This window comes from Mobula birostris, chromosome 26 (assembly GCF_030028105.1).
Source record: "Mobula birostris isolate sMobBir1 chromosome 26, sMobBir1.hap1, whole genome shotgun sequence".
In the NCBI taxonomy this organism is placed as follows: Eukaryota; Metazoa; Chordata; class Chondrichthyes; order Myliobatiformes; family Myliobatidae; genus Mobula; species Mobula birostris.
Genome location: NC_092395.1, coordinates 27,335,658 through 27,361,324, shown reverse-complemented (window position 1 = coordinate 27,361,324; position 25,667 = coordinate 27,335,658). Strand labels below are relative to the sequence as shown.

Sequence of the window (25,667 nt, the reverse complement as noted above, 5' to 3'; positions counted from 1 at the left end):
CACAATTGAGAGCATCCTGACTGGCTGCATCACTGCCTGTTATGGGAACTGTACCTCCTCCAATCACAGGTCTCTGCAGAGAGTGGTGCAGACAGCCCAGAGCATCTGGAGAAGTGAACTTCCCACTATTCAGGACATTTACAAAGACAGGTGTTTAAAAAGGACCTGAAGGATCATTAGGGACCTGAGTCACCCCAACCAGAAACTGTTCCAGCTGCTACCATCCAGGAAATGGTATCGCAGCATAAAAGCCAGGACCAACAGACTCCGGGACAGCTTCTTCCACCAGGCCATCAGACTGATTAATTCATGCTGACACAACTGTATTCCTATGTTATACTGACTGTCTTGTTGTACATACTATTTATTACAAATGACTACACATTGCACATTGCACACTTAGACGGAGACATAACATAAAGATTTTTACTCCTCATGTATGTGAAGGATGTAAGTAATAAAGTCAATTCAATTCTCCAGAATGTCAAGAATAAGGTGTAAAACTTGGTGGTTATGGCTGTTTATTAGGTATTCATAACAGTAAAAATAACAGTGATCAACTCTCTGTGCTGTAGGGGAGAGAGAGAGAGTGAAGGAGAAGATCAAAGGAAAGGAACACAGAAGTCGTGGTGATCTTATACTAAAAACTAGTTCAGTGGCCATTTTATTAGGTACAGCTGTGCATCTGCTCGTTAATGCAAATAACTAATCAGCCAATCATGTGGCAGCAACTCGATGCATAAGAGCAGGCAGACATGGTCAAGAGGTTCAGTTGTTGTTCAGGCCAAACATCAGAATGGGGAAGAAATGTGATCTAAGTGACTTTGACCATGAATGATTATTGCTGGCAGACGGAGTGATTTGGGTTGTCAGAAACTGCTGATTGCCTGGAATTTTCACTCACAAGAGTCTCTAGAGATTACAGAGAATAGTGCAAAAATCAAAAAAAAATTTCCAGTGAGTGGCAGTTCTGTGGGCGAAAAATGCCTTGTTAATGAGCGAGGTCAGAGGAGAATGGCCAGTCTGGTTTAAACTGACAGGAAGGTGACAGTGACTCAAATAACCACACATTGTAACACACAACACAATGAAGCTTGAAGTGGATGGACTACAACAGCAAAAGACCACGAACATACACTCAGTGGTCACTTTATTAGGTACAGGAAGTCCCTAACAAAATGGCCACCGAATGTAGCTTAGACTAGAGAGCTAAGGCACATTCCAGTGATAAGAAATAGCCTATGAAATTGTCAGCTTCAGTGGCATGACGCAGGCTACAGAGAAACTCCTAGGAAAATACAGAATCAACTATACTACAATTGCTGAAGATTCACTGTACCTTACACACATATAGGTTATTGTATAAAGATATAAGCAAGCAAAGTTTAATAACAAGAAAATTAACAATTTTACACTCTACTCCAACAGGATTTTAAAAGGCAAAGTATGTTTGATTAATAAATTAACAGCAAAGATGATTTAGTGCAGTGGATTTTAATATGTTTTTAAAAAGATATTGAATAGAGCATTACAGATGTTAGCAATATTTATGCCCCTCAGATTAAAAACTGAGGAGGTTTGCTCAGGAGTTGCCTCAGGGAACTGCTTCATCTTTTAATTAGCAGGACGTTATTTCAAAATTGCAGATGGTTCAGAACGAGCTCTGAAAGGAGAGTTCAAGGTCGAGATAGGTCACGGTGAAGTGGAGATAGGTGTCAACAGAGGACCCATGACAATGGGTTCACGTTTTCAACCGATGTCACCAGCAGGCTGAATGTGGATAAGAAATAGGATGGATGCAGGACCACATAGGATAGTCTGGATGACAGAGTACAGACGTGGGTAGACCTGGATAAGAAGAGCCTAGTACAACTGGATGACAGAATAGCAGTGACGGAGGTGAAGGTGTGCAGAAAGTGGTATTGGGGTTTCAAATAATTATTTTCTACTGATTTCCGTTGTTTTCTTTCTTTGCCAGAGGCAGATATCTGATTAGAAGTTTTTAAACAATGAGTTCAAAGACAGACTGAATTCATGAGGCTTGAGGGGTAACAGTAGAAGAATGATGGGGTTAAAGTTGGAAATTCCTGAAGAGAAGAATAACAATGGAGCTTTGGAAGGGAACAGAAGAAAATCCAGAGAGGGAATCACTAGGAAAGTAAGCTAACTTTGAGACCTAGAGAACCATGTCCATTTCTGGGAAGGATGTCAAGGCTTTGGAGAGGCTACAGAGATTCATCAGAATGGATCTACGGACAAAGAAATTCAGATACACCAAGAGGCTGAAAGAGCTGAAGCTGTTCTCTTTGGGGAGGAACTTATTCAAAACATAGAACGCAGGACACTACAGCACAATGCAGCCCATTTGGCCCACGGTGCTGTGCTGACCTTCTAGCTAACTCAATCGTTTCCTTCCCCCCATTTCTCTGTCGTCCATGTGCCCACCTAAGGTTTTGTTAAATGACGATAATGTATCTGCCTCTACCACCATCGCTGGTATGGCATTCCATACACCCACCACTCACTGAGGAGAAAAAATCCCTATCACCTACACTTCCCTCCAATCACCTTGAAATTATGCCCTCCCTCATATTAGCCATTTCCGCCCTGGGAAAGTCTCTGGCTCTCCACTCAATCTACACCTCTTATCATCTTGTACACCTCTATCATGTCACCTCTCATCCTCCTTCACTACTAAGAGAAAAGCCCTAGCTTGCTCAACCTAAACTCATAACATATGCTCTCTAATCCAGGTAGCATCCTGGAAAATCTCCTCTGCACCCCCTCTAACATTTCCACATCCTTCCTAAGATGAGGCAACCAGAACTGAACACAATACTCTATACAACCCTATCTAACCAGGGTTGTATAGAGCTGCAACATTACCTTGTGGTTCTTGAATTCGGTCCCCCAACTACTCAAGAACAATACACCATACACCTTCTTAACAACCCCATCAACTTGCACAGCAAAATATTCAAAACAAGGAGATGTTTAGAAAGAGTAATGGTGAAATTATTTCCAGTGAGAGACGGTTCAGTTAGCAGTCAACAAAGATTTAATCTGCAATAAACGGAAAAAGAAAGGAATAGAGAAAAGCAATTAAGTGATAGGCTATGATTTGTAAAGCACTGTGGATGCAGATTAGAACATAGAACACAGAAAACCTACAGCACAATATAGGCCCTTCGGCCCACAAAGTTGTGCTGAACATGTCCCTACCTTAGAAATTACTAGGCTTACCTATAGCCCTCTATTTTACTAAGTACCTATCTAAATGTCTCTTAAAAGACCCTATCGTATCCACCTCCACCACTGTTGCCAACAGCCCATTCCACGCACTCACCACTCTCTGAGTAAAAAACTTACCCCTGACATCTCCTCTGTACCTACTCCCCAGCACCTTAAACCTGTGTCCTCTTGTGGCAACCATTTCAGCCCTGGGAAAAAGACTCTGACTATCCACACGATCGATGCCTCTCATCATTCAACAGGAACTTTCAGAAGGAATTGGATAATGCTCCAAGGGGAGAAAACTAGCAGGACTGTGGAGGAAAGAGAGTGGAGAGGGACTACATTGGAAACTCATTGAAAGAGCCAGCACAGAAACGATGGGTAGAGTGACCTCCTCCTTTGCTCCCTCCCTCTTAGTATAGTTTATGCAATTTTGACTCTCTGCTGGTTTGGGTGTCAGATTCAATGAAAGGGCCATTGAATAATGAAAATAAATGTTGAGATGAATTTTTCTGTGGCAGGTGAGCCGTTACAATAGAATTTAAAAGTTGCTTTGCTCTGCCTGGCCATTGCCCTGTTTCCTCTGTCTGGCAGTAGTATAACATTTGATGAAAGGCACCATTTTCTTTCTCTTTCACCGCAAGTCCCATTTGGTCAGAAACTTTTCATAGTTAGGAAGGCCAGGACATAAACTGAGGAGTGAAGACTAGGAAATACAGGAGAAACCCTGTGTCTTCTAAACTAATAAGCCTGTGACAAAACAAAAAATCTCTCTTTTCCAATTAGCTCCCCATCTAGATATTTCAATTGTACATGTAAAAATATAAGATCATAAGATATAGGAGCAGAATTAGGCCGTTTGGCCCTTTAAGTCTGCTCTGCCATTTCATCATGGCTGATCCGTTTTTCCTCTCAGCCCCAATCTCCTGCCTTCTCCCTGCATCCCTTCATGCATTGATCAATCAAGAATCTATCCACCTCTGCCTTAAATATAAATGAAGACTTGGCTTCTGCAGCTGCCTGTGGTAATGAATTCTGCAGATTCACCACTCTGGGGCTAAAGAAATTTCTCCTCATATTCGTTCTAAAAGGACGCTGCTCTATTCTGAGGCTGTGTCCTCTGGTCTTAGACTCTCCCATCATGGGAATCATCTTCTCCACATCAACTCTATCAAGGCCTTTCACCATTCGACAGCTTTCAAATAGGTCACCCCTCATTCTTCTGAATTCCACTGAATACAAGCCCAGAACAATCAAACACTCTTCATATATCAAGCCATTCAATGCTGAAATAATTTCCGTGAACCTCCTTTGAACCCTTTCCGGTTTCAACACTACTTTTCTAAGATAAGGAGCCCAAACTGCTCACAATACTCCAAATGAGACTTCACCAGTGTTTTATAAAGTCTCAACATTACATCCTTGCTTTTATATTCTAGTCCTCTTGAAATGAATTCTAACATTGTATTTGCCTTCTTCACCACAGACTCAACCTGCAAATTAACTTTACAGGAATCCTACACAAGCACTATCAATTCTCTTTGCACCTCAGCTTTTTGTATTTCCTCTCCACTTAGAAAATAGTCAACTCTTTCATTTCTTCTACCTAACTGTATGACATACATTTTTCAACACTGTATTCCGTCTGCCACATTTTTGACCATTCTCCTAATCTGTCTTAAGTCCTTCTGTAGCCTCTCTGCTTCCTCAAAGCTACCTGCCCCTCCACCTATCTTCATATTGCCTGCACACTTGGCAACAAAGCCATCTATTCCATCATACAAATCATTAACGTATTATGTAAAAAGAATCAGACCCAACACAGACCCCTGTGGAATACCAGTAGTCACCGGCATCCAACCAGAAAAACTTCCTTTTATTCCTGCTCTATGCCTCCTGCCAATCAGCCACTGCATTATCCTTGCTAGAATCTTCCCTGTAATACCACGGGCTCATAACTTGTTAAGCAGCCTCATATGTAGCACCTTGCACCTGTCAAAGGCCTTCTGAAAATGCAAAAACAACACATTAACTGATTCTCCTTTGTCTATCCTGTTTGTTATTTTTTCAAAGAATTCCACCAGATTTGTCAGGCAAGATTTTCCCTTGAGGACCCTATGCTGACTACAGCCTATTTTATCATGTGTCTCCAAGAACACGGAAACCACATCCTTAAAAATCAACTCCAACATCTTCCCAATCACTGAGGCCAGACTAACTGGCCGATACTCTCCTTTCTTCTACCTCCCTTCCTTCTTGAAGAATGGAGTGACATTTGCAGTTTTCCAGTCTTCCAGAACCATTCCAGAACCTAGTGGTTCTTGACAGATCACTATTAATGATCTCTGTAGCCACCTTTTTCAGAACCCTGGCGTGTACATCACCTTGTCCAGGTGACTTATCTACCTTCAGACCTTTCAGTTTCCCAAGAACTTTTTCCCTAGTAATGGTAATTTCACACACTTCATGACCCCTGACACCTGGGACTTCCACCATACTGTTAGAGTCTTTCACTGTGAAGACTGATGTAAAATACTTATTCAGTTTTTCTGCTATTTCATTCATCCATCATTCCTTGTCTCTCATTACTACCTCTCAAGCATTATTTTCCGGAGGCCCAATATCCACTCTTGCCTTTCTTTTACACTTTTTGTATCTGAAGAAACTTTTGGTATCCTCTTTAATATTATTGGCTAGCTTACTTTTTTATTCCATCTTTACCTTCCTAATAACTTTGTTAGATGCCTTCTGTTGGTATTTGAAAGCTCCCCAATCCTCTAAATTTCCACTGATTTTCACTCTGTTATATGCCCTCTCTTCAGCTTTTACGTTGGCTTTGACTTCTCTCGTTAGCCATGTTTGTGTTTTTGACTTTAGAATACTTCTTTCTCTTTGGGATTTATATATCCTGTGCCTTCCAGATTGTTTCCAGAAATTCCAGACATTACTGCTCTGCCGCCATCCCTACCAGCGTTCATTTCCAATCGATTCTGGCCAACTCCTCTCTCATGGCTCTGTAATTCCCTTTACTCCATTGTAATGCTGATACATCTGACTAGCTTCTCCTTCTCAAAACTTAGGGTGAATTTGATCATATTATGACCACTCTCCCCTAAGGGCTCTTCTACCTTAAGCTCTCTAATCAATTCCAGATCATTGCACAGCACCTAATCCAGAATAGCTGATCCCCTAGTGGGCTCAACCATGACCTGCTCTAAAAAGCCATCTCAAAGGCATTCTAGAAATCCCCCTCCTGGAATCCAGCACCAACCTGATCTTCCTAATCTACCTGCATATTGAAATCCCCCATGACTATTGTAACACTGCCCTTTTGGCATGCATTTTCTATCTCCCGTTGTAATTTCTAGACCACGTCCTTACTACTGTTTACTGTTACTTCTAATATCAAGGCGATTTTTCTATTATTGGTTTAAAGATCTAAAATGATGTTCTTCAACAGTATCTGCTAAAACTTTAACTGCTTAGAAGGAAAATGGCATCAAGTGTAAAGGGACACCTGCACTGCAGGTTTCTCCACCAGGTCATGTGGAATAGTGATGTGGAAGTAAGGCAGACACTCTTCAAAATTTATCATCAAAGCATATGCAGTCAATGGGCATTTTATTAGGGAAATCCTGTACCTAATAAAGAGGCCACTTAGTGTATGTTTGTGGTCTTTTGCTGCTGTAGCCCATCCACTTCAAGGTTTGATGTGTATTTGTAGATGCTCTTCTGCACACCACTGTTATAACTTGTGCTTATTTGAGGTACTGTCACTTTCTTGTCAGCTTGAACCAGTCTGGCCATTCTCCTCTGACCTCTTTCATTAACAAGGTGTTTCTGCCCACAGAGTTGCTGCTCACTGGGTGTTTTTTGTGTTTCACACCATTCTCTGTAAACTCTTGAGACTGTTGTGTGTGAAAATCCCAGGAGATCAGCAGTTTCTGAGATACTCAAACCACACCATCTGACACCAGCAGTCATTCCACATTCAAAGTCACTTAGATGACATTTCTTCCCCATTCTGATATTTGGTTTGAACAACAGCTGAACCTCTTGACCATGTCTGCGTGCTTTTTAACACATTGAACCTCTGCCACATGATTGGCTGATTAGATATTTGCATTAACAAGCTGGCGTGTACAACTGTACCTAATGAAGTGGCCACTATGTGGATACTGTATGTTACCATATTCTACCTTGAGATTCATTTTCTTGCAGACATTTACAGGAAAAAAAAACAACAGCATTTATCAAAAACTATACATAAACAGACAAAGACTGACAAACAATATGCAAAAGAAGACAAACTGCAAATAAAAATATAATTCTGAGAACATGAGTTGTAAAGGGTCTTTGAAAGTGAGTTCATGGGTCATAGAATCAGTTCATAGTCGTGGTAATTGAAGTATCCATGCCACGGGAACTATACTGGAACAGCCTGCCACAACAACACTGTAGGAACACCTTTGTCAAATGGGTAACAATAGTTCAGGAAAGCAAGTCACCTCCTTCTCTAAAGCAACAAGGAATGAGCAATAAGCCCTATCTTTGCCGGTGGCACCGATAATCATGTTAGTAGACTAATGTATAGTGAAACCTAATATTCAGCTCAAGGAGGATGAGGGACTTCATCAGGCCTCGGGAACCTTGAACTGGGAGAGATGAGTAACAACGTTCAAAGTAAACTTATGATCCAAATATGTATATATCATCATATACTACCTCGAGATTCAGTTCCTTGCAGGCATTCATCGTAGAGCAGAGACGTACAATAGAATCAATTGAAAGCTACACACAAAGACCGACCAACAACCAGTGTGCGAAAGAAGGCAAACCATGCAAATAAAAAAAATAAATAAAAAGTAGATAAATAATACTGAGAATATTACTTGTAGAGTCCTTGAAAGTGAGTCCATAGGTTGTGGAATCAGTTTAGTGTTGAGGTGAGTGAAGTTATCAGTGCTGGTTCAGGAGCCTGATGGTTGAAGGGTAATAATAATTCCTGAATCTGGTGGTGTGGGATCTAAGACTCCTGTACCTCCTTCCCGATGGCAGCAGCAAGAAGAGATCATGGCCTGGATGGTGGGGGTCCTTGATGATGGATGCTGCTTTCTTATGGCAGTGCTCCTTCTAGATGTGTTCAGTGGTGGGGAAGGCTTTCCCTGTGATGAAATGGGCTTTTGTAGGCTTTTCCATGCCAGTACACTTATCTGTTGAAGCTTAACTTGCTTTCTGTAGATCCTAGCTCAATATGGGAGTATGGATGTCTAGAAATCAGATCATCTGGGCCACTTTTTTTTTTGTTCTCCATTATCCAGTCTCACTGAAAGGTCAAACTTCACGTGGGCATTGCTGACAGTGTCCATCCCTAATTGTCCTGGAGAAATTGCTGATGAGGTGCTCCCATTCTGGTGAGACTACTTCCACAGTATTGTCAGGGAGATACTGTAGTCCCACAGTTTAGACCCGGCAACAATTAGGGATCAGCAATGTATTTCCAAATCAGGAAGGTGTATGGCCTGGAGGGGTACCTTTAGGTGGTGGTGTCCTCCCTTGATCTTAGTCGTAGAGAGAGGCTCTTTGGCCCATTGTGTCTATGCTGATCATCATGCTGAGCTAAACTAATCCCACTTTCCTGCCCGCCAGTACCATACCCGCTGTGCCCTGTTCATTCAGTACCTGCCGAAGTGCCCCGTAAGTGTCGTAACTGTTCCTGCTTCCAGCACCTTGTCTAGCAGCTCCTTGGTTGCAATCAAAGGTTTACTGGTGCTGTCAGAGTACCCTTGCTGAGTAGTTGCACTTTTTTTTTCTGCGTTCTCTGTGCGTCTGACACAATGACATTTAGACACCCTGTAGATGTACGGCACAACCAAAGCTCTGCAAGGCTCAGAAGCAGAATGCTGGAAGGACTCGGTTGATGTAGCAGCATCTGTAGATGTAAAAGGTGAAAGCTGATATTTTTAATCGTGACCTTACAACTTTTTACCTCTGCTTGACTTCTTCCAGCTTTTTGATCTAGATGCCAGCACCTGCTGTCTCTTTTGCTTTTGCAATAAAGACCCTTCAGTAATTTTTGTTTGCCCATGTGGCCTGCACTATCCCAGCACAGTGCAGAAGCCTGCTTTCACCAGTGCCAACTTCACTGGTAAAGGCAGATGCTGGGTAGCCATTCAGTTCCATTGCCGTTGAGGTAGCATCTACCCGGTTCTCCTTTGGTCCTTGCTCCAGCCCCTGAAATGTTCTCTCCTCCACACCCCCAAGCTTCTAGTTGGATGTCCACCTTTGGCCTTCTAATGTGATCGCCCACCCCGCCCCTCTGACAACTAACCACCAACACTGTACGGTTCAACGATCAATCCAGCCTGGACCAACAACCTCACCTCTCACCAGCCGACCCACTCTACTTACCAATCCTAACCCCCAGTAACCCTCATCACCTGATAGTCCTCCAATCCATTCATCACTTTTATCATCCCCCTTCCATCCAGATGTTTCCCAACCCTGCCCTCTCCCACCTAGGTCCCAGACCTTTCTTCTCTCTGGTCTTACTCCCCTATATTTTTAGGCATCCGTTAGTCTCACGAGACCATGGATTTGCGCCTTGGAAGGTTTCCAGGGTGCAGGCCTGGACAAGGTTTTTTTTAATGGAAGACCAGCAGTTACCCATGCTGCAAGTCTCCCCTCTCCACGCCACCGATGTTGTCCAAGGGAAGGGCATTAGGACCCATACAGCTTGGCACCGGTGTCGTCACAGAGCAATGTGTGGACACACACGCAGCCTCAGCCAAGGCTCGAACTAGCGACCTTCAAATCACCAGACGAACGCCTTAACCACTTGGCCACGTGCCAACTCTCCTCTATATTATAAGATGATAAGAGGCATAGATTGAGTGGATGCTTTTTCCCGGAGCAAAAATGGCTAATACGAGGGTGGCATAATTTTGAGGTGATGGGAGGAAAGTTTAAGGGGATGTTAAAGGTAAGTTTTTACACAGAAAGTGGTGGGTGTGTGGGACACACAGCCAGATTAATTGGGGACGTCTAAGAAACTCTTAGATCGACACCTGAGTGATAGTAAAACAGAGAGCAATGGAAGAGGAAAGGTTTAGACTAATCTTAGAGGAGGTTAAAAGGTTGGCACGGCATTGTGGGCCAAAGGGTCTGTGATAACGTTCCATCTTCCTCCCAACTTTCTAATTTTCTCTACACACCGTGCAAAAGGTATCTTACATGGAAATGCTATCAATGTGCAAGACCTACTCAATGGTGCTCATGACGACAAAATTTACTGTGGGCAAGCTCATGGATGAAAGGTTGGATGATGAACTTCTAGACAGGAGTGTGAACTTGTCAGGTTGGGTGCTTGCCTCCAGATCAGGGTGCCACAGTCAAGGTGTTTCACACACTTTAGAACAGTGAAGTCTCTGGCCTTTCTGATATCATTGCCTCAGGTTAGTGCAGTGTGTGAAATCCCTGCAGTAACACAACTTTCCTTCCTGCAACTCGAAGCACGTCTGATTAGAAGGCGTACTCTATCAAAGCACAGCTTGGAGTTGCCCTGAAACCTCGGCTTAGTGAGGTTGTTCACAGGAGTTCAGTCGCAGAGACTGACTGGGGTCTGAAGGCTCAGAGAAAGAGATGGAACTAAGTAGAATCCTGAAGGAAAGAGACTAGAATGTTTAGGAAGAGGACCAGATTAATAATCTGCAGGATTTGAGATCAAAGCTTCCCCTGGCAATATGAGACTTCATATTCAAAGAAAACGATCTGGAAAGAAACATTAATTCTCTGTAGAAGCAATATGAGATGAAAAACCTAACTAGTTCAGTCTTTCAGAAGGGAAACCTACAATTCTTACCTAGTCCAGGTCTGTATGTGACTCCAGTGCAGACTACCTCAGTCTCTGAAGAGGCAGAGAAAACCTTTCAGCCATATCGCAACCTTTCACCTTCGCCACACAGGGTGCCATGGGTCAAGGACATCCAGTACCACTAAGGAAGAGCGATAAATCCGGGCCATGCTCAGAAGTCCACATCCTGGACATGAACATGAACAATACTTCTAGAGGGCAGCTGTGTATTGGGATGATGTGTGTTTGGGCACTTGTGTGAGTGAGCATATTTCTGTGCATGTGTGTACGATGGCTGTCTGGTAGACCCCTGCTGTCCAAATAGAGTGGATGAGCCAGAGAGTAGGAAATAACCACAAAAAGACGAGTCAATGCCTTCATGAAAGAGTAGAGAGGAAATTGGAACAAAATCAGTGTTGTTCATAGATTACATCAGTGGAATCAAATGCAGAATTTAAAAGTTTCTACTGATTGTGTTGATAATCTCTGCGAAGGAGGGTAGCCGCTAATTACAGGGGACATTGAACTCGTAGAATGGGAAAGTAATTGGCAAACAGAACGCATTGCAGAAGGATGCGAGGTAGCACATACAGACTGGAAGAACTGGAGAGTCACTTATTTTGTGGAAAGTATAAACCTAAGTGCAGGCAAGGAACAAAGGAATCTCAGAGTACAAATGCACTAATCATTAAGGCATCTAACACAAGACAGCAAGGCAAAGGAAGCTCTAGTTTTTATTTCCAGAGACATAGATCTAAAGAGAAAGGACATTATACCTACTATGTCTTTAACTTTACTAGACTGGGTGTAATTCCTGTCACTGTTATATAAAAAGGCACTGAAAGAAGTTAAAAAGAAGATTTATAACAATGAAATCAATGGATTTCAGGAAATTGTCACTGTGCTAGAGGATTTGCTGGTGGGCCTAGGAGCAGGTACTGAATAGTCTCCTCCTGCTTCTGCCTCTTGCATTCACGGTGGTCTAGAAGGCTCAAGCAGAACATGAGCACTGGTGTAGAGATTCTTTGGATCAGATGGGCTGCTTTCCTCTGGCCATCACTGAGCAAACATGTATCTGCCCTGTGCTGAGGTGTTCACTCAGCAGAATAGGACTAGGCAAAAGATTAAATTAGAAGATGGTGTTACCTATGCTGACCAATGAATTTAAGACTTTAAAGTGAATCTAAACTAGTTTTTTTTTAATTAACAGAGAAGATGTAGAGAAACTTTCAGAGTCAGGTACTTCTCATCAGGCAGTGAGTGAAAGCCTTGTTATTCAAGCATTTCCTGACGCACAGATCAGTGGGAATGTGGAGGGCTCTCCTCAGGGAGCTGGGATCAGTGGGAATGTCGAGGGCTGTCCTCAGAGAGCTGGGATCAGTGGGAATGTGGAGGGCTCTCCTCAGGGAGCTGGGATCAGTGGGAATGTGGAGGGCTCTCCTCAGGGAGCTGGGATCAGTTGGAAATTTTAAAGCAGGCTGATTGATGACTGTTGTGTGAGGATATTCAGGTTTATAGAATCATGGCAGGTAACTGGAATTCAGGAAGAGGCCAGTCAACTTCGAACTAAATGGAAGAACAAGTGTTAGGGGATCAACAACTACTTTCTGGCTGTGTTCTGTTCCCCCGTTGTCAATTCCAAATTTGCACCAATTTCACTCTCCCTTCTTTCAGCCCTGGTGTGTCGCACTATGGGTTTTATTTCTCCCGAGTGTGTGGTAGAAAAGGTGTTTATGTCACCCTCTGAGCTGCCCATTCTAGATGTGTTGCAGTGTGGGCTGTTCAGTCTTGGTGAGCTTTTCTTCTCTGGTGCTTTGTACTATGTCTATTCATTGTTGGTGAATTATATCCTGGGCCATTCAAAAGCAGTGTGCACGCAGGCTGTTCGCCTTTGGTGAGCTGGATTGCAGGCTACAGAGCAACGGTGTTTTGAATCTTGTGTGTGTAGCTCGGTGGGCTCATAACCCTTGTTGAGCAGCTCCGGCTGAGGGGTGTGCAGGAGTGACAGAATTGGGAGAACACACACTGCAATTCGCATAAGCAGCTTCAAGTTCAGGGTATCAATGTCTCTGAAGATCTATCCTAGACCCAAACATCACAAAGAAGGCATGCCAGCATCTGCAGTTCATTAAGAGTTTGGGGAGCTTTTGGTATTTCACCAAGCACGCAAGCAAATGTCTACACTTGCACCTTTGAGAGCATTCTAACTGCTGGCACCACCATCTGGTATGGAGGCGCCACTGCAAGGGATCAGAAAGGCTGTAGACTCACTCAGCCAGCTCCCTTGCGGACACGAGCCTCCACGCCACTGGGGACATCTTCAAAAGGTCATGCCTCAAGAAGGCAGCATCCATCATTAAAAACCCTCAGCACCCTCTTCTCATTGCTGCCATCAGGGAGCAGCTACAGGAGCCTAAAGACACACCCTTGATGCTTGAGGAGCAGCTTCTCCTCGGCAAATAGTCCATGAACCTCACAGTTCTGCTGTCTCTTTGCCCTGAAGTAATCTTATGGACTGCTACAAAAGGACAAACGCAATGGCATACGTCAGTGATAATAAACCTAATTTTGATTCTGTGGGCTCTTCCTGTTGTACCATGGCTATCCATTTTGACGTGCTGCATTGGGGCTCCCTAGCCTTGGTAAGCAGCTGGACTGTGACTTCTACATCTTCAGTACAGGCGTCATGAGCTGTTCGGTCTAGATGTGCTGCCCTGTGAGCTGTACACCCGTAGAGTGTTGTGTGGTAGTCCTCCTCCCTCCTGTTCACTAAATCATCTAGGTGTTCTTGGATGTTGCCGGTGCCCTTTCTTCTCCGGCACGTGACTGGACTAGATTCTAATGCTCCTTCTCTCCAAATCCTACAGATACCATGATAAACAGGAAGTCACCAGCAACTTTTTGGGAGCAATGTGGCTAATTTCAATCACGTTTTTGTCGATTGGATACGGAGACATGGTGCCTCATACATACTGTGGGAAAGGAGTCTGTCTCCTGACAGGCATTATGGTAAGAGTTTATCATAAAATGGCAGCGAGGTCCAACGTGATTCCACAGATGCGACGGATATTGAGCAGAGTAGGAAAAGGTGGAGCTGAGGAGAAGGTAGAGCTGAGGGATATTGATGGTGAAGGATCAGGGCGATTAGGGATTTGTGGAGATGGTGGGGCGATGATTTCAGGGGATATAAGTGGAGACTGAATGGAATTTGGGCTAATAGGCAGGTAGAATTGGGAATGATGGGGTAGGGTGGGGGTCTTAGGTTTGATCTATAAGAAAACCAACTTGTTATCTATTAATAAGCACAAGAGATACTGCAGGTGCTGGAAATGCAGAGCAACACATACACAAAATGCTGGAGGAACTCAACAGGTCAGGCAGCATCTATAGACTAGTCAATGTGTCAGGCCGAGACCCGTCGTCAGGTCTAAACTTTCGATGAAACAGTAAACTGGGGAATGAAGTAGGAAATTATTGATTGCTCTTGATCCATGATCAGACGTCCATGGCCTGTGCAGCTAAACTTCTCAGTGTGTCTGGGAGCTACAGGGATCAAAATGCTGCACGTATGAACAGGTGAGTGAGGGGCTGTTGAAAGGAACCAGCCGGGGTCTCCAGGGAGACCAATAATAGGAAATTTAACATCTCAAGCTTGCACTACCATTCAATAAATTCAGGGCTGATCCTTTCCTTGGACCATCTTCCCACCCAATTCCCATGTCCTTCAGTTCTCTCAAATAAAATGCTGAAAATACTCAGATTAATGTTCCAGGCTAATGAATTTTCCCCCAGTTATTTTCCTGTCTAAACATCTATAGGCTCTAACTTTGAGTCCACTTGATGAGCACCACAACCTCCTGGGACACAGAACTGCAAAAAATCACCTCCCTATGAATCTCTCCACATCTTAGTCCAAAGTGACTTAACCTTTTACCTGAGACCTTGCTCCTCACTTCTAGACATCAGCCTGTAGAAACAGATTCTGTCCTATCAGGCTGTGGGCGATCACTGAGATCAGTGCTCATACTTCTAAATTTGGGGACACTGCAGTCCTGAAGAAGGGTCTCAGCCTGAAGCGTCAACTGTTTACTCTTTTCCATAGATGCTGCCTGACCTGCTGAGTTCCTCCAGCATCTTGTGTGTGTTGCTCTAAATTCAGGGAGCTTCAGGTTAATTAAACTCATTCTTTTCTCATTCCAGAAACCAGGGAAAAGGAACAAATTACCTTTTGGGACACGCAAAGGGGAAGGAGGGGTTAATGAGTCACTGGGCAGAGGGGGAGAGAGTTATGTTCGACCAAGCTGCACAGACCAAAAACCAGAAATAAAAGCATTCAGTTCAGTATTCTACTTCTTAACTCAGTTAGTCTTGGCTAATTGGTAATTGGCATCTTCAATTTTACATATGTCAAGTTTGTTAACATTTCAGCGTCAAGAACTGGTGTTTGATTGATTTTTCACAATCTCCACCGACCCTGCCCCGTCCGCCCCACCCCAAGACCAACGTCGTGTTCACAGATGGTCGGAATAACCAACAATGCAAGTTGAACACCATCCCAGGGCTTGCTGCATCTCCACAGTATCCTGTTGGTTGCCTAGCAACACCTAGCTACAGCCAATCAGAAAACGATCAGATTCTTTACCACTAAATTGGTTGATTCGCGACTGTTTTTCAAGCAAACAATTATTTTCAAAGAATAAATAACTTTTTTGAACTTTGGGCTGGTGCAATACAGAACTAAATCTTTAAGTATTTTCTGCTTAAGTTATCCTTTATAATAAGAAGGACTCTTGGCCTCACAATCCACCTCATTATGACCTTGCACTTTATCATTTATCTGCACTATGGGTTTTTTTGGTATCTTTTATGCCAACCCAGAAAGCCCATAGCCTTTGTCAAAGCTGGAGACCAACCACAGCCGTAGCCCAGATCACCAGCAGGCTTGCTCGCCGTGGCCTCTGACTGGCAACTGAAAGTCGATCTTGGCAAAAGTTCCCTGACTTCATTGCTTCATCATCCCTGAGGCCTGGCAAGGTCATTCCGTCAGAAACCTTGAAGCAGGTGGTCATGGGAGAACTGACAGTCCCTTGGGAAGACCGGATTGAGGAAGTGTTTGAATGTAAGAAAGCCAAATACCAGGAGCAGGTAGAGCAGCGCTAGAGACAGGGTGGAGGGCACGATGTGAGCCTAAAGAGACAAGATGTAGAGGTTTTGCTGGCTGCTCACTCGGCAGAACCTACTCTCTCCTTGGCATTACGGATGATGCAACGAAAAGAGCCGTCAGGGCCGTCACAGAGGCTGCTCAGAATGGCTATGGGTCAAGAAGTGTGACCGTGGACCAATGCTGCTGGGACACAAACCAGGGCCTGATCAAACCTGGCTGGGCCGCCTGAGTGAGCGTGTCTGATGCTGAAAGACCCGGAACATGTGATGACCCCAGGTTACATCACTGATGATGTGTCCCAGTGCAACCTAGTTTGTATCTCAGTATCGGTTATCTTTATTCTGTCTTGTTATCATCTTACCTTATTCTATTTCAATGCACTATGCAATGGTTAGGTTTGTATAAATAGAATGCAAGACAAGATTTTCACTGTATCTCGGTACATGTGGCAATAATAAACCAGAAGTGGTTATACATCAAAAGAAATTTCAATTCCTTTTACGGATACCATGATTATGGTTACATTTTCCTCTGTAGGGCAATTCCTGGCGATACCAGGATGATCCCGGATGGTTTCCTGGTGCTCATGGAGTGGGAAGAGGAGTCTGTCTGTGTTCTTGTATATTTGTGTATTGTGCTTTTGATTCTTTTGAAGGGAGCTGGCTGTACAGCACTTGTGGTCGCAGTGGTCGCACGGAAACTAGAACTCACCAAAGCTGAGAAGCACGTGCACAACTTCATGATGGACACGCAGCTAACAAAGCGGGTGAGAGCTCGTCGCGATTACACCCACCAAGACTCCGCAGCTGCACACTCACACACCCCATGCCTCCCTGATCCCTATGTCTCCACACTCCGCATCCGCCATCGTTTGGACACCCTTCTCTGGAATCAGCCAGAGTCACTGGCATAGAAATGTTGTGTAGGCGGGAGCACGGGTGGCCAATGTTCCTGATCCAGCCACGTCCACAGGAGGAGAGTCTGCAATCCAATTGCACCTTATTGCGGCCTTAAAACGTTCTAAAACATAACACAGCTAATAAAGTGAACTAAGTAAAGGAAAACATGGCAATTAATTTATATGCACAGGTTCCCCCAGAGGGCAATAAATAGATAATCTGTCTCTTCCGCTGCTGATTATGGGATAAATATTGGCCCCAAGACACGGAGTGAACTCTACCGCTCTTCAACAAATATTCAAACGGTGCAGTATGATCTTCTGCATCCACCAGAGACAGCAGATTGGAACTTGCATTAATAAATCACCCAAAAAGTGTGGCTTGTCTCAGTACCACCCCTCAAACACTGTAGCGTTCTATCAGAGCCCCTTTGGGAGTGCAGTACTCCCTCAATACTGCCCCCTGGAGTATTGTCCTCAATACTGACTTTCTGAAAGTTCAGTGCTCTTCAACTTCCTCTGTACTATCCCTCAACAGTGTGACATCCTCTCTAAGCTGCCTCTTTGACAGTACCATACTTCATGTGTACTATTATTCAATGAATACACTGCACGCTGACCACTGTCTGCCCCACAGTGCAGGAACCCATCAAAATCAGGTTTATTATCACCAGCATGTGTCGTGAAGTTTGTTAACTTAGCAGCAGCAGATCAATGCATAATCTAGAAGAAGAAAAATAAATAAATAATACATCAATCAATTACAGTATACATATATTGAATAGATTAAAAATCGTGCAGAAACAGAAATAATATATACTGAATAAGTGAGGTAGTGTTCACGGGTTCAATGTCCATTTGGAATCAGATGGTAGAGGGGAAGAAGCTGTTCCTGAATCACTGAGTGTGTGCCTTCAGGCTTCTGTACCTCCTACCTGATGGTAACAGTGAGAAAAGGGCATGTCCTGGGTACTGGAGGTCCTTAATAATGGATGCTGCCATTCTAAGACACATTCTCTGAAGATGCCCTGGGTACTTTGTAGGCTAGTACCCCAGATGGAGCCGACTAGATTTACTAAATCAGTACCGCCATTCCAGTTTTATTGAGTCCTCTCAGTACTGCCCATCTGACAGTGCAGTGCTCTCTCAATACTTCCCCTCTGAGAGCAAGCAGAACAAACAATTAGGAAAAGAAGCCAAGTGGTATGTTGACCTTTCCTTGGAGTATGGTGTTCATCTCCGATTCCATCATCGTAGGGAAGGATGTGGAATCTTTAGCGAGGACGCAGAGGAGATCTACCAGGATGCTGCCTGGATCAGAAAGCGTGTCTTATGAGGAAAAGCTGAGTGAACTAGGGCTTTTGTCTTTGGAGCGAAGAAAAATCAAAGTTAACTTGACAGAGATGTGTAAGATTATAAGAGGCATAGGCAGAATGGACAGCCAGTGCCTTTATCCCAGGACGGCGATGTCTGATGTCAGAGGACATCCTTTAAAGGTGAATGGAAGAAAGTTTGGGGGAGATGTCAGCGGTAGCTGTATTTTTACAGAGAAGGGGGTGCCTGGAACACACTGCCTGATGTGGTGGCAGAGGCTAACACGTTAGAGATGTGCCTATTCAAGAGATTCTTTGATAGGCCCATGGATGAAAGGACAATGGAGGGTTATGGGTTGTGTAGAAATGAAGAGATAGATTGCTAGTGGAGTAGGTTAAAAGGCCAAAGGGCCTGTACAGTGCTGAACTTTTCGATGTTCTATCTCTATTGCAAAAGCAATTGAGATTTAGTAGGGACTCCTTGCTCCAATTATTTAGGGTCCAGGTATGGTTACAGCTGGAAAATTGTACGCAGATCAGGTCTCCTCCAGTGTCCCCTCTAAGGTGTGCGTGCATAAACATCTTTTGCTAATTGCGCACAAAAGGTTGTCACCCTCTACCTCGTTGGCATGTTCAGTATATTTCACGACCATACACAATCACATTTCCTGTTCCGGTTTCTGACGCGTACGGTGCTGACAACGTGGAGTTTGCGATGTTTTGTCTGCAGGTTTCAGAACTGGCTTATCTATACCGTTTTTATTGAAGAAATTATTCAGTGCGCACTTGTTGTTGTCACTGGGCAAAAAAAAAGTTGCACAGCTCAAGATTTTTGCGCATAGTAGTTGTTACAAATTAGAGGGAACTGTGCTGGCTCGGGATTGGAACATGAGCCACAAAGATCCCTCCCAGAAGGCAGGAACACCACCCATCTGAGGCAGACCTTACATTGAGAGGGTCACTTTCTCCAGGACAGCAAGGGGCCGAATGGGAGAAACTTGTAATGATAATTTCATCAGCGAATACTGGCCTCACTCTGAGTTGGTTTCTTTCAGGTAAAAAACACGGCTGCCAATGTACTCAGGGAAACGTGGCTGATCTACAAACACACCAAACTGGTAAAGAAGATCGATCACGCCAAAGTACGCAAACACCAACGGAAGTTTCTACAAGCCATTCACCAGTGAGTATCGGATCTCCGTGCAGCCTTCCCAGCAAATTCCATACCTTATCCCTGCTAACAGCGATTGGAATCCCGTCTCACAGGTGTTCCTGTGTGTTGACCTCCTCTCTGCCTCTGGTTGGATCTGTACTGCCGCAGTCTGGCCAGTTTGCAGTGGCCAACAAGTCCACTTCCCTCATTTCCCCTTTCTGCTCAGCTGAGGCTTTTGACAACAGTGTCCCCAGCCTCTGCTGCCCACCCTGCAGTCCGTTAATGTGGTTGGACAGTGATTAGACACTGTTGCGTTGAAGCAGAGAGTTCAAATGTCACCATGGTAGCTGGTGAATTTAAATTCCTAATCAGATAAATCTGGAATGAATAGGTAATATCTGAAATGGTGGTTGTGAAGCTACCAAATTGTCCTCCGTAAGAAACAAAAGCAGGAGAAGGCCATTCAGCCCATTGTGTCTGTTCAAGCCATTCAGTAAGATCTCACAATGTCACTTTCCTTCACTAATCCAAATCCCGTCTCTGTTAAAACCAAGGACAGGTTGGAGGGCCAGATAGCGAGAATGGCAACACAAGAGGCAGCAGACAGTAGGTACTTGGAGATAATTTGTGGCAAAGGGTGGAAGGAAAAGGAATGGGTTTGTGAGGTAGTCATGGGGTCTTTGAAAGAAGGTGTGTGGATGATCCATCAGGACTGGAGAAGCCATTAGGTCTGGTGAGAGGGTGGAGATGGTAAAACTGTGAAAAGTGTCACATCGTAGAGTTCTAGTCATCACAGAGGGCCAGGTAGGCTTGATGGACCAGCTTCATCTATGCATATTCCTTATGAAAGGGTTGAAGGGAACCAGGAGATATTGAACAACGGGAGAAGTCATGAAGGTAGGAAAGACCTGAGCCAAGCATAAACTTAGCACATGTTAATAGTTTGTCGTAGGCATTCAAAAATCAATTAATCATGATTTTGGATAAAACTCATTTATCATGTTACGTAGCAACCCAATTGATTTCAGCTGGGAAATACTTTGCTGGTGCTCTGAGCCCTGTGCAAGGGGATAGCTGCACACATATCCCTCAGTCTCTGAGACAGGAATGAATCGCCTGCAGAAGAATCTTATTTGGTCTGGCCTTCGTGTGCTGCTCCTGGGCATCAGGCCAGGGGGAACCCAATGAGGCTGGAGATTCATGCTGAGCATTAGTCTCTTCCCTTGGACAACCTGACATGATCCCAAAGGGCTTCACGGCAGAACACGTTCAAAAGCTGCAGAAGTAATGCATTAACGGGAACTGTTTGGGAGGCACAGAGACTCCCATCACATCTGAGAAAGAAAACCCTTTCTTGAGAGTAAAGCAACAGAAAATTGCACTTATATATTACTCTTAAAGTAGCAAAACATCACAAAGGACTTAGAAGAAGGTTACCAGGTATAATTTGATGCCAACTCAGGCAAGGCAGCATTAAAGTAGGTGGCTCAGTCAAAAGGCTAGCTTTTAGAGTATTTTAAAGGTAAGGAGAGAGTTGCCATGGTAGCATAGTGGTTAACTCGACACTATTACAGATTGTGGCATCGGAGTCCAGAGTTCAGTTACGACGCCGTCTGTATGCCCTCCTCCGGGTGCTCCGGTTTCCTCCCACAGCCCAAAGGCAGACTAGTTAGTAGGTTAACTGGTCACTGTAAATTGTCCTGTGATTCGGCTGCGGTTAAGTAGGTGGGTCACTGGCTGGAGTGGCTCATTGTGCCGAGGAGGCCTGTTCCACACTGTATGTCGAAACAAATAATAAATGTAATATAAGAGGTATAGAGATGTAGGGAGGTAGACGGGTGTGGAGGTAGAGGTGTAGGGAGGTAGAGGGGTGTGGAGGTAGAGGGGTGTGGAGGGTATAGAGGGGTAGAAGTAGAGAGGTAAAGGTACAGAGGTAGAGGTATGGAGGGGTAGAGGTAGAGGTGTAGAGGTAGTGAGGGGTAGAGGTAGAGGTAGGGAGGTGTAGAGGTAGGGAGGGGTAGAGGTATGGAGGAGTAAAGGTAGAGGTAGGGAGGGGTAGAGGTATGAAGGAGTAGAGGTAGAGGTAGGGAGGGGTAGAGGTATGGAGGAGTAGAGGTAGAGGTGGGGGGTAGAGGTAGGGAGGGGGTAGAGGTAGGAAGGGGTAGAGGTAGAGGTAGGGAGAGGTAGAGGTAGGGATGGAAGGGGTAGAGGTAGGGATGGGTAGAGGTAATGGGGTAGAGGTAGAGGTAGGGAGGGGTAGAGGTATGGAGTAGAGGTAGGGAGGGGTAGAGGTAGAGGTAGGGAGGGGGTAGAGAGGTAGGGAGGGGGTAGAGAGGTAGGGAGGGGTAGAGGTAGAGGTAGGGAGGGGTAGAGGTATGGAGTAGAGGTAGAGGTAGGGAGGGGTAGAGGTGGGGGGGGTAGAGAGGTAGGGAGGGGTAGAGGTAGGGAGGGGGTAGAGAGGTAGGGAGGGGTAGAGGTGAGGGGTAGAGGTAGGGAGGGGGTAGAGAGGTAGGGAGGGGTAGAGGTAGGGAGGGGTAGAGGTAGAGGGGTAGAGGTAGAGGTAGGGAGGGGTAGAGGTAAAGGTAGGGAGGGGTAGAGGTAGGGAAGGGTAAAGGTAGAGGTAGGGAGGTGTAGAGGTAGGGAGGGGTAGAGGTATGGAGGAGTAGAGGTAGAGGTAGGAAGGGGTAGAGGTAGGGAGGGGTAGAGGTAGAGGTAGGGTGGGGTAGAGGTATGAAGGAGTAGAGGTAGAGGTAGGGAGGGGTAGAGGTATGGAGGAGTAGAGGTAGAGGTGGGGGGTAGAGGTAGGGAGGGGGTAGAGGTAGGGAGGGGTAGAGGTAGGGCAGGGTAAAGGTAGAGGTAGGGAGGTGTAGAGGTAGGGAGGGGTAGAGGTATGGAGGGGTAGAGGTGGGGGGGTAGAGGTAGGGAGAGGTAGAGGTAAGGGGGTAGAGGTAGAGGTAGGGAGGGGTAGAGGTATGGAGGAGTAGAGGTAGAGGTGGGGGGGTAGAGGTAGGGAGGGGGTAGAGGTAGGGAGGGGTAGAGGTAGGAAGGGGTAGAGGTAGAGGTAGGGAGAGGTAGGGGTAGGGATGGAAGGGGTAGAGGTAGGGATGGGTAGAGGTAGGGATGAGAGGGGTAGAGGTAGGGAGGGGGAGAGGTAGAGGTAGGGAGGGGGAGAGGTAGAGGTAGGGAGGGGTAGAGGTAATGGGGTAGAGGTAGAGGTAGGGAGGGGTAGATGTATGGAGGAGTAGAGGTAGAGGTAGGGAGGGGTAGAGGTAGAGGTAGGGAGGAGGTAGAGAGGTAGGGAGGGGTAGAGGTAGGGAGGGGGTAGAGAGGTAGGGAGGGGTAGAGGTAGGGAGGGGTAGAGGTAGAGGTAGGGAGGAGTAGAGGTAGGGAGGGGTAGAGGTAGAGGTAGGGAGGGGTAGAGGTAGAGAGGTGTAGAGGTAGAGTTAGGGAGGAGTAGAGGTAGAGGTAGGGGAGGGGAAGGTGTAGAGGTAGGGAGGTGTAGAGGTAGAGTTAGGGAGGAATAGAGGTAGAGGTAGGGAGGGGTAGAGGTAGTGGTAGGGGTAGAGGTAGAGGTAGGGGAGGGGAAGAGGTAGAGGTAGGGAGGGGTAGAGGTAGGGAGAGGTAGAGGTGGGGAGGGGTAGAGGTAGAGGTAGGGAGGGGTAGAGGTAGAGGTAGGGAGGGGTAGAGGTAGAGGTAGGGAGGGGTAGAGGTGGGGAGGGGTAGAGATAGAGGTAGGGAGGGTAGAGGTAGAGGGGTGTAGAGGTAGAGGTAGGAAGGGGTAGGGGTAGGGAGGGTAGAGGTAGAGGGGTAGAGGTAGAGGTAAAGGGGTGTAGAGGTAGTGAGGTGCAGAAGTAGAGGGGGAGAGAGGTAAAGATGGAGGCCTAGAGAGGGAGAGGGGAAGAGAGAGAGAGAAATAGATATTCAGGGAGACATTTCCAGAGCTCAGAACCTTGCCAGCTGAAAACACCGCTGCCTTTGGTGGGCAGGGTAAATCAAACAACCTGCCAGAGGAACGCAGGGGACTGAACAGCATCTGTTGGGGTGGGAATGTTGAAATTTAAGGTTGAACCCCTATGTCGGGGCTGAGAGTGGAGAGGGGGAGAGGTGAGACATAGAGGCAAAGGTGACTGAAAGGATTGCAGAGGAGAGGGAGGGTGTGTTGGGGGGGGGATGTTGAAGGATGACAGGCAGATCGATCCAGATAGGGGAGGGGAAGGGGGTGGAGTGGGAGAAAAGAACAATGGGGAGAGGTAATAAAAAGGGACAGAGAGAGAGGTGGGAGTGTGAAGGTGGAGGTGGCCGCTGGATAGGGGTGGGCTGGTATGGGGGGGGGGGGTGCTGCCAGTTCTGGGATCTGATAAGTAAAAAAGATGATAATGGGAATCATAGTGAGGAGTGAAGAGCAGAAGGAACCAGGACCAGGTGGGGGAGGAGTGGGGAGGGGACAGAGGCGAAGGGTGAAAGGAATGGGTAGTAGGTGGATGAAATTGCAAGGGAGAGTGGGACCAAATTCGGCGATGAGTGCTGGAGAGGGAATGAGAATCAGAATCAGGTTGAATATCATTGCCAGCTCTTTACCTTCCCCACTCACCGATCAGCTTCTAGTTACTCTTCTTCCACCCCCTCCCCACCTCTTTATTCTGGTGTCTTCCCCCTTCCTTTCCAGCCCTGAAGAAAGGTTTTGGCCCGAAACATCGACTGTTCATTTATTTCCATGACGCCTCCTGCCCTTCTGAGTTCCTCTAGCATTTTGTATGTGTTATTGAGAAATTTGTTGTTTTTTGACATCAGTACAATAAATAATAGCTATGAATTATAAAAACAATTAAATTAAATTAAGTACTGCAAAAAGTAAAGGAAAAAAATACTGAGGTAGTGTTCACGGGTTCATTGTCCATTCAGAAATCTGTTGGCAGAGGGGAAGAAGCTGATCCCAAAACATTGAGAGTGTGGCTTCAGACTCCTGTATCTCTTCCTTGATTGTAGAAATGAGAAGAGGGAACATCCTGGGTGACTGGGGTCCTTTTTTGAGGCATCGCCTTTTGAGGATGTCCTGGATGCTGGGGAGTCTAGTGCCCATGATGGAGTTGGCTGAGTTTACAACTTTCTGCAGCTTTTTCCGATCCTGTGCATTGGCCCCTCCATTACAGATGGTGATGCAACCAGTTAGAATGCTCTCCATGGTATATCTGTAGAAATTTGCAAGTGTTTTTGGTGACATACCAATTCTCTTCAAACTCTTAATGAAATGTAGCCACTATCATGCCTATTTTTGTATCTGCTCTAATATGTTGGGCCCAGGATAGATCCTCAGAGATGCTGACACCCAGGAATTTGAAACTGCTCACCCTTTCCTCTTCTGATCCCTCAATGAGGACTGGTGTGTGTTTCCTCGACTTCCCCTTCCTGAAGTCCACAACCAATTCCTTGGTCTTACTGATGTTGAGTGTAAGGTTGTTGGTGTGATATCACTCAATCAGCTGATCTGTCTCACTCCTGTACGCCACCTTGTCACTATATGAAATTCTACCAACACTAGTTGTGTTGTCGGTAAATTTGCAGGTGGTGTTTGAGCTATACCTAACAACATACTTGTGAGTGCAGAGAGAGTAGAGCAGTGGGCTAAGTACTCATTCTTGAGGTGCGCCAGTCTTGATGGTCAGCGAGGAAGAAATGTTATTTCTGATTCACACAGACTGTGGTGTCCCAGTGAGGAACTCAAGGATCCTGTTGCACAGAGACCCAAGTTTGGAGCTTGTTGATTAGAACTGAGGGTATGATTGTGTTGAATGTTGAGGTGTAGTCAATAAACAGCAGCCTGACGTAGGTATTGCTGTTGCCCAGATGATCCAAAGCCAAGTGGAGAGAGTGTGAGATTGCATCCACTGTAGACCTATTGTGGCAATTGGCAAATAGCAGCTGGTCCAGATCCTTGCTTAGCCAGGAGTTGATTCTAACCATGACCAACCTCTCAAAGCACTTCACCACTGTAGATGTGAGTGCCTCTGGGCGATGGTCGCTGAGGTAGCTCACCCTGCTCTTCTTGGGCAAAG

At 45.4% G+C, this 25,667-nt stretch overlaps 1 protein-coding gene across 3 annotated transcripts in view; it reads left to right on the top strand.

The window, feature by feature from the left end:
• The window catches only part of LOC140187968 (small conductance calcium-activated potassium channel protein 2-like), a 119,295-nt gene that overhangs the window by 82,746 nt on the left and 10,882 nt on the right, over positions 1–25,667 (top strand). For all 3 annotated transcript variants that reach the window (XM_072243831.1, XM_072243832.1, XM_072243833.1), the window contains 3 exons: positions 13,954–14,095; positions 16,906–17,016; positions 19,517–19,644. In XM_072243831.1, coding sequence (XP_072099932.1) covers positions 13,954–14,095; positions 16,906–17,016; positions 19,517–19,644 — 381 coding nt within the window. The remainder of the gene's footprint in view (positions 1–13,953; positions 14,096–16,905; positions 17,017–19,516; positions 19,645–25,667) is intronic.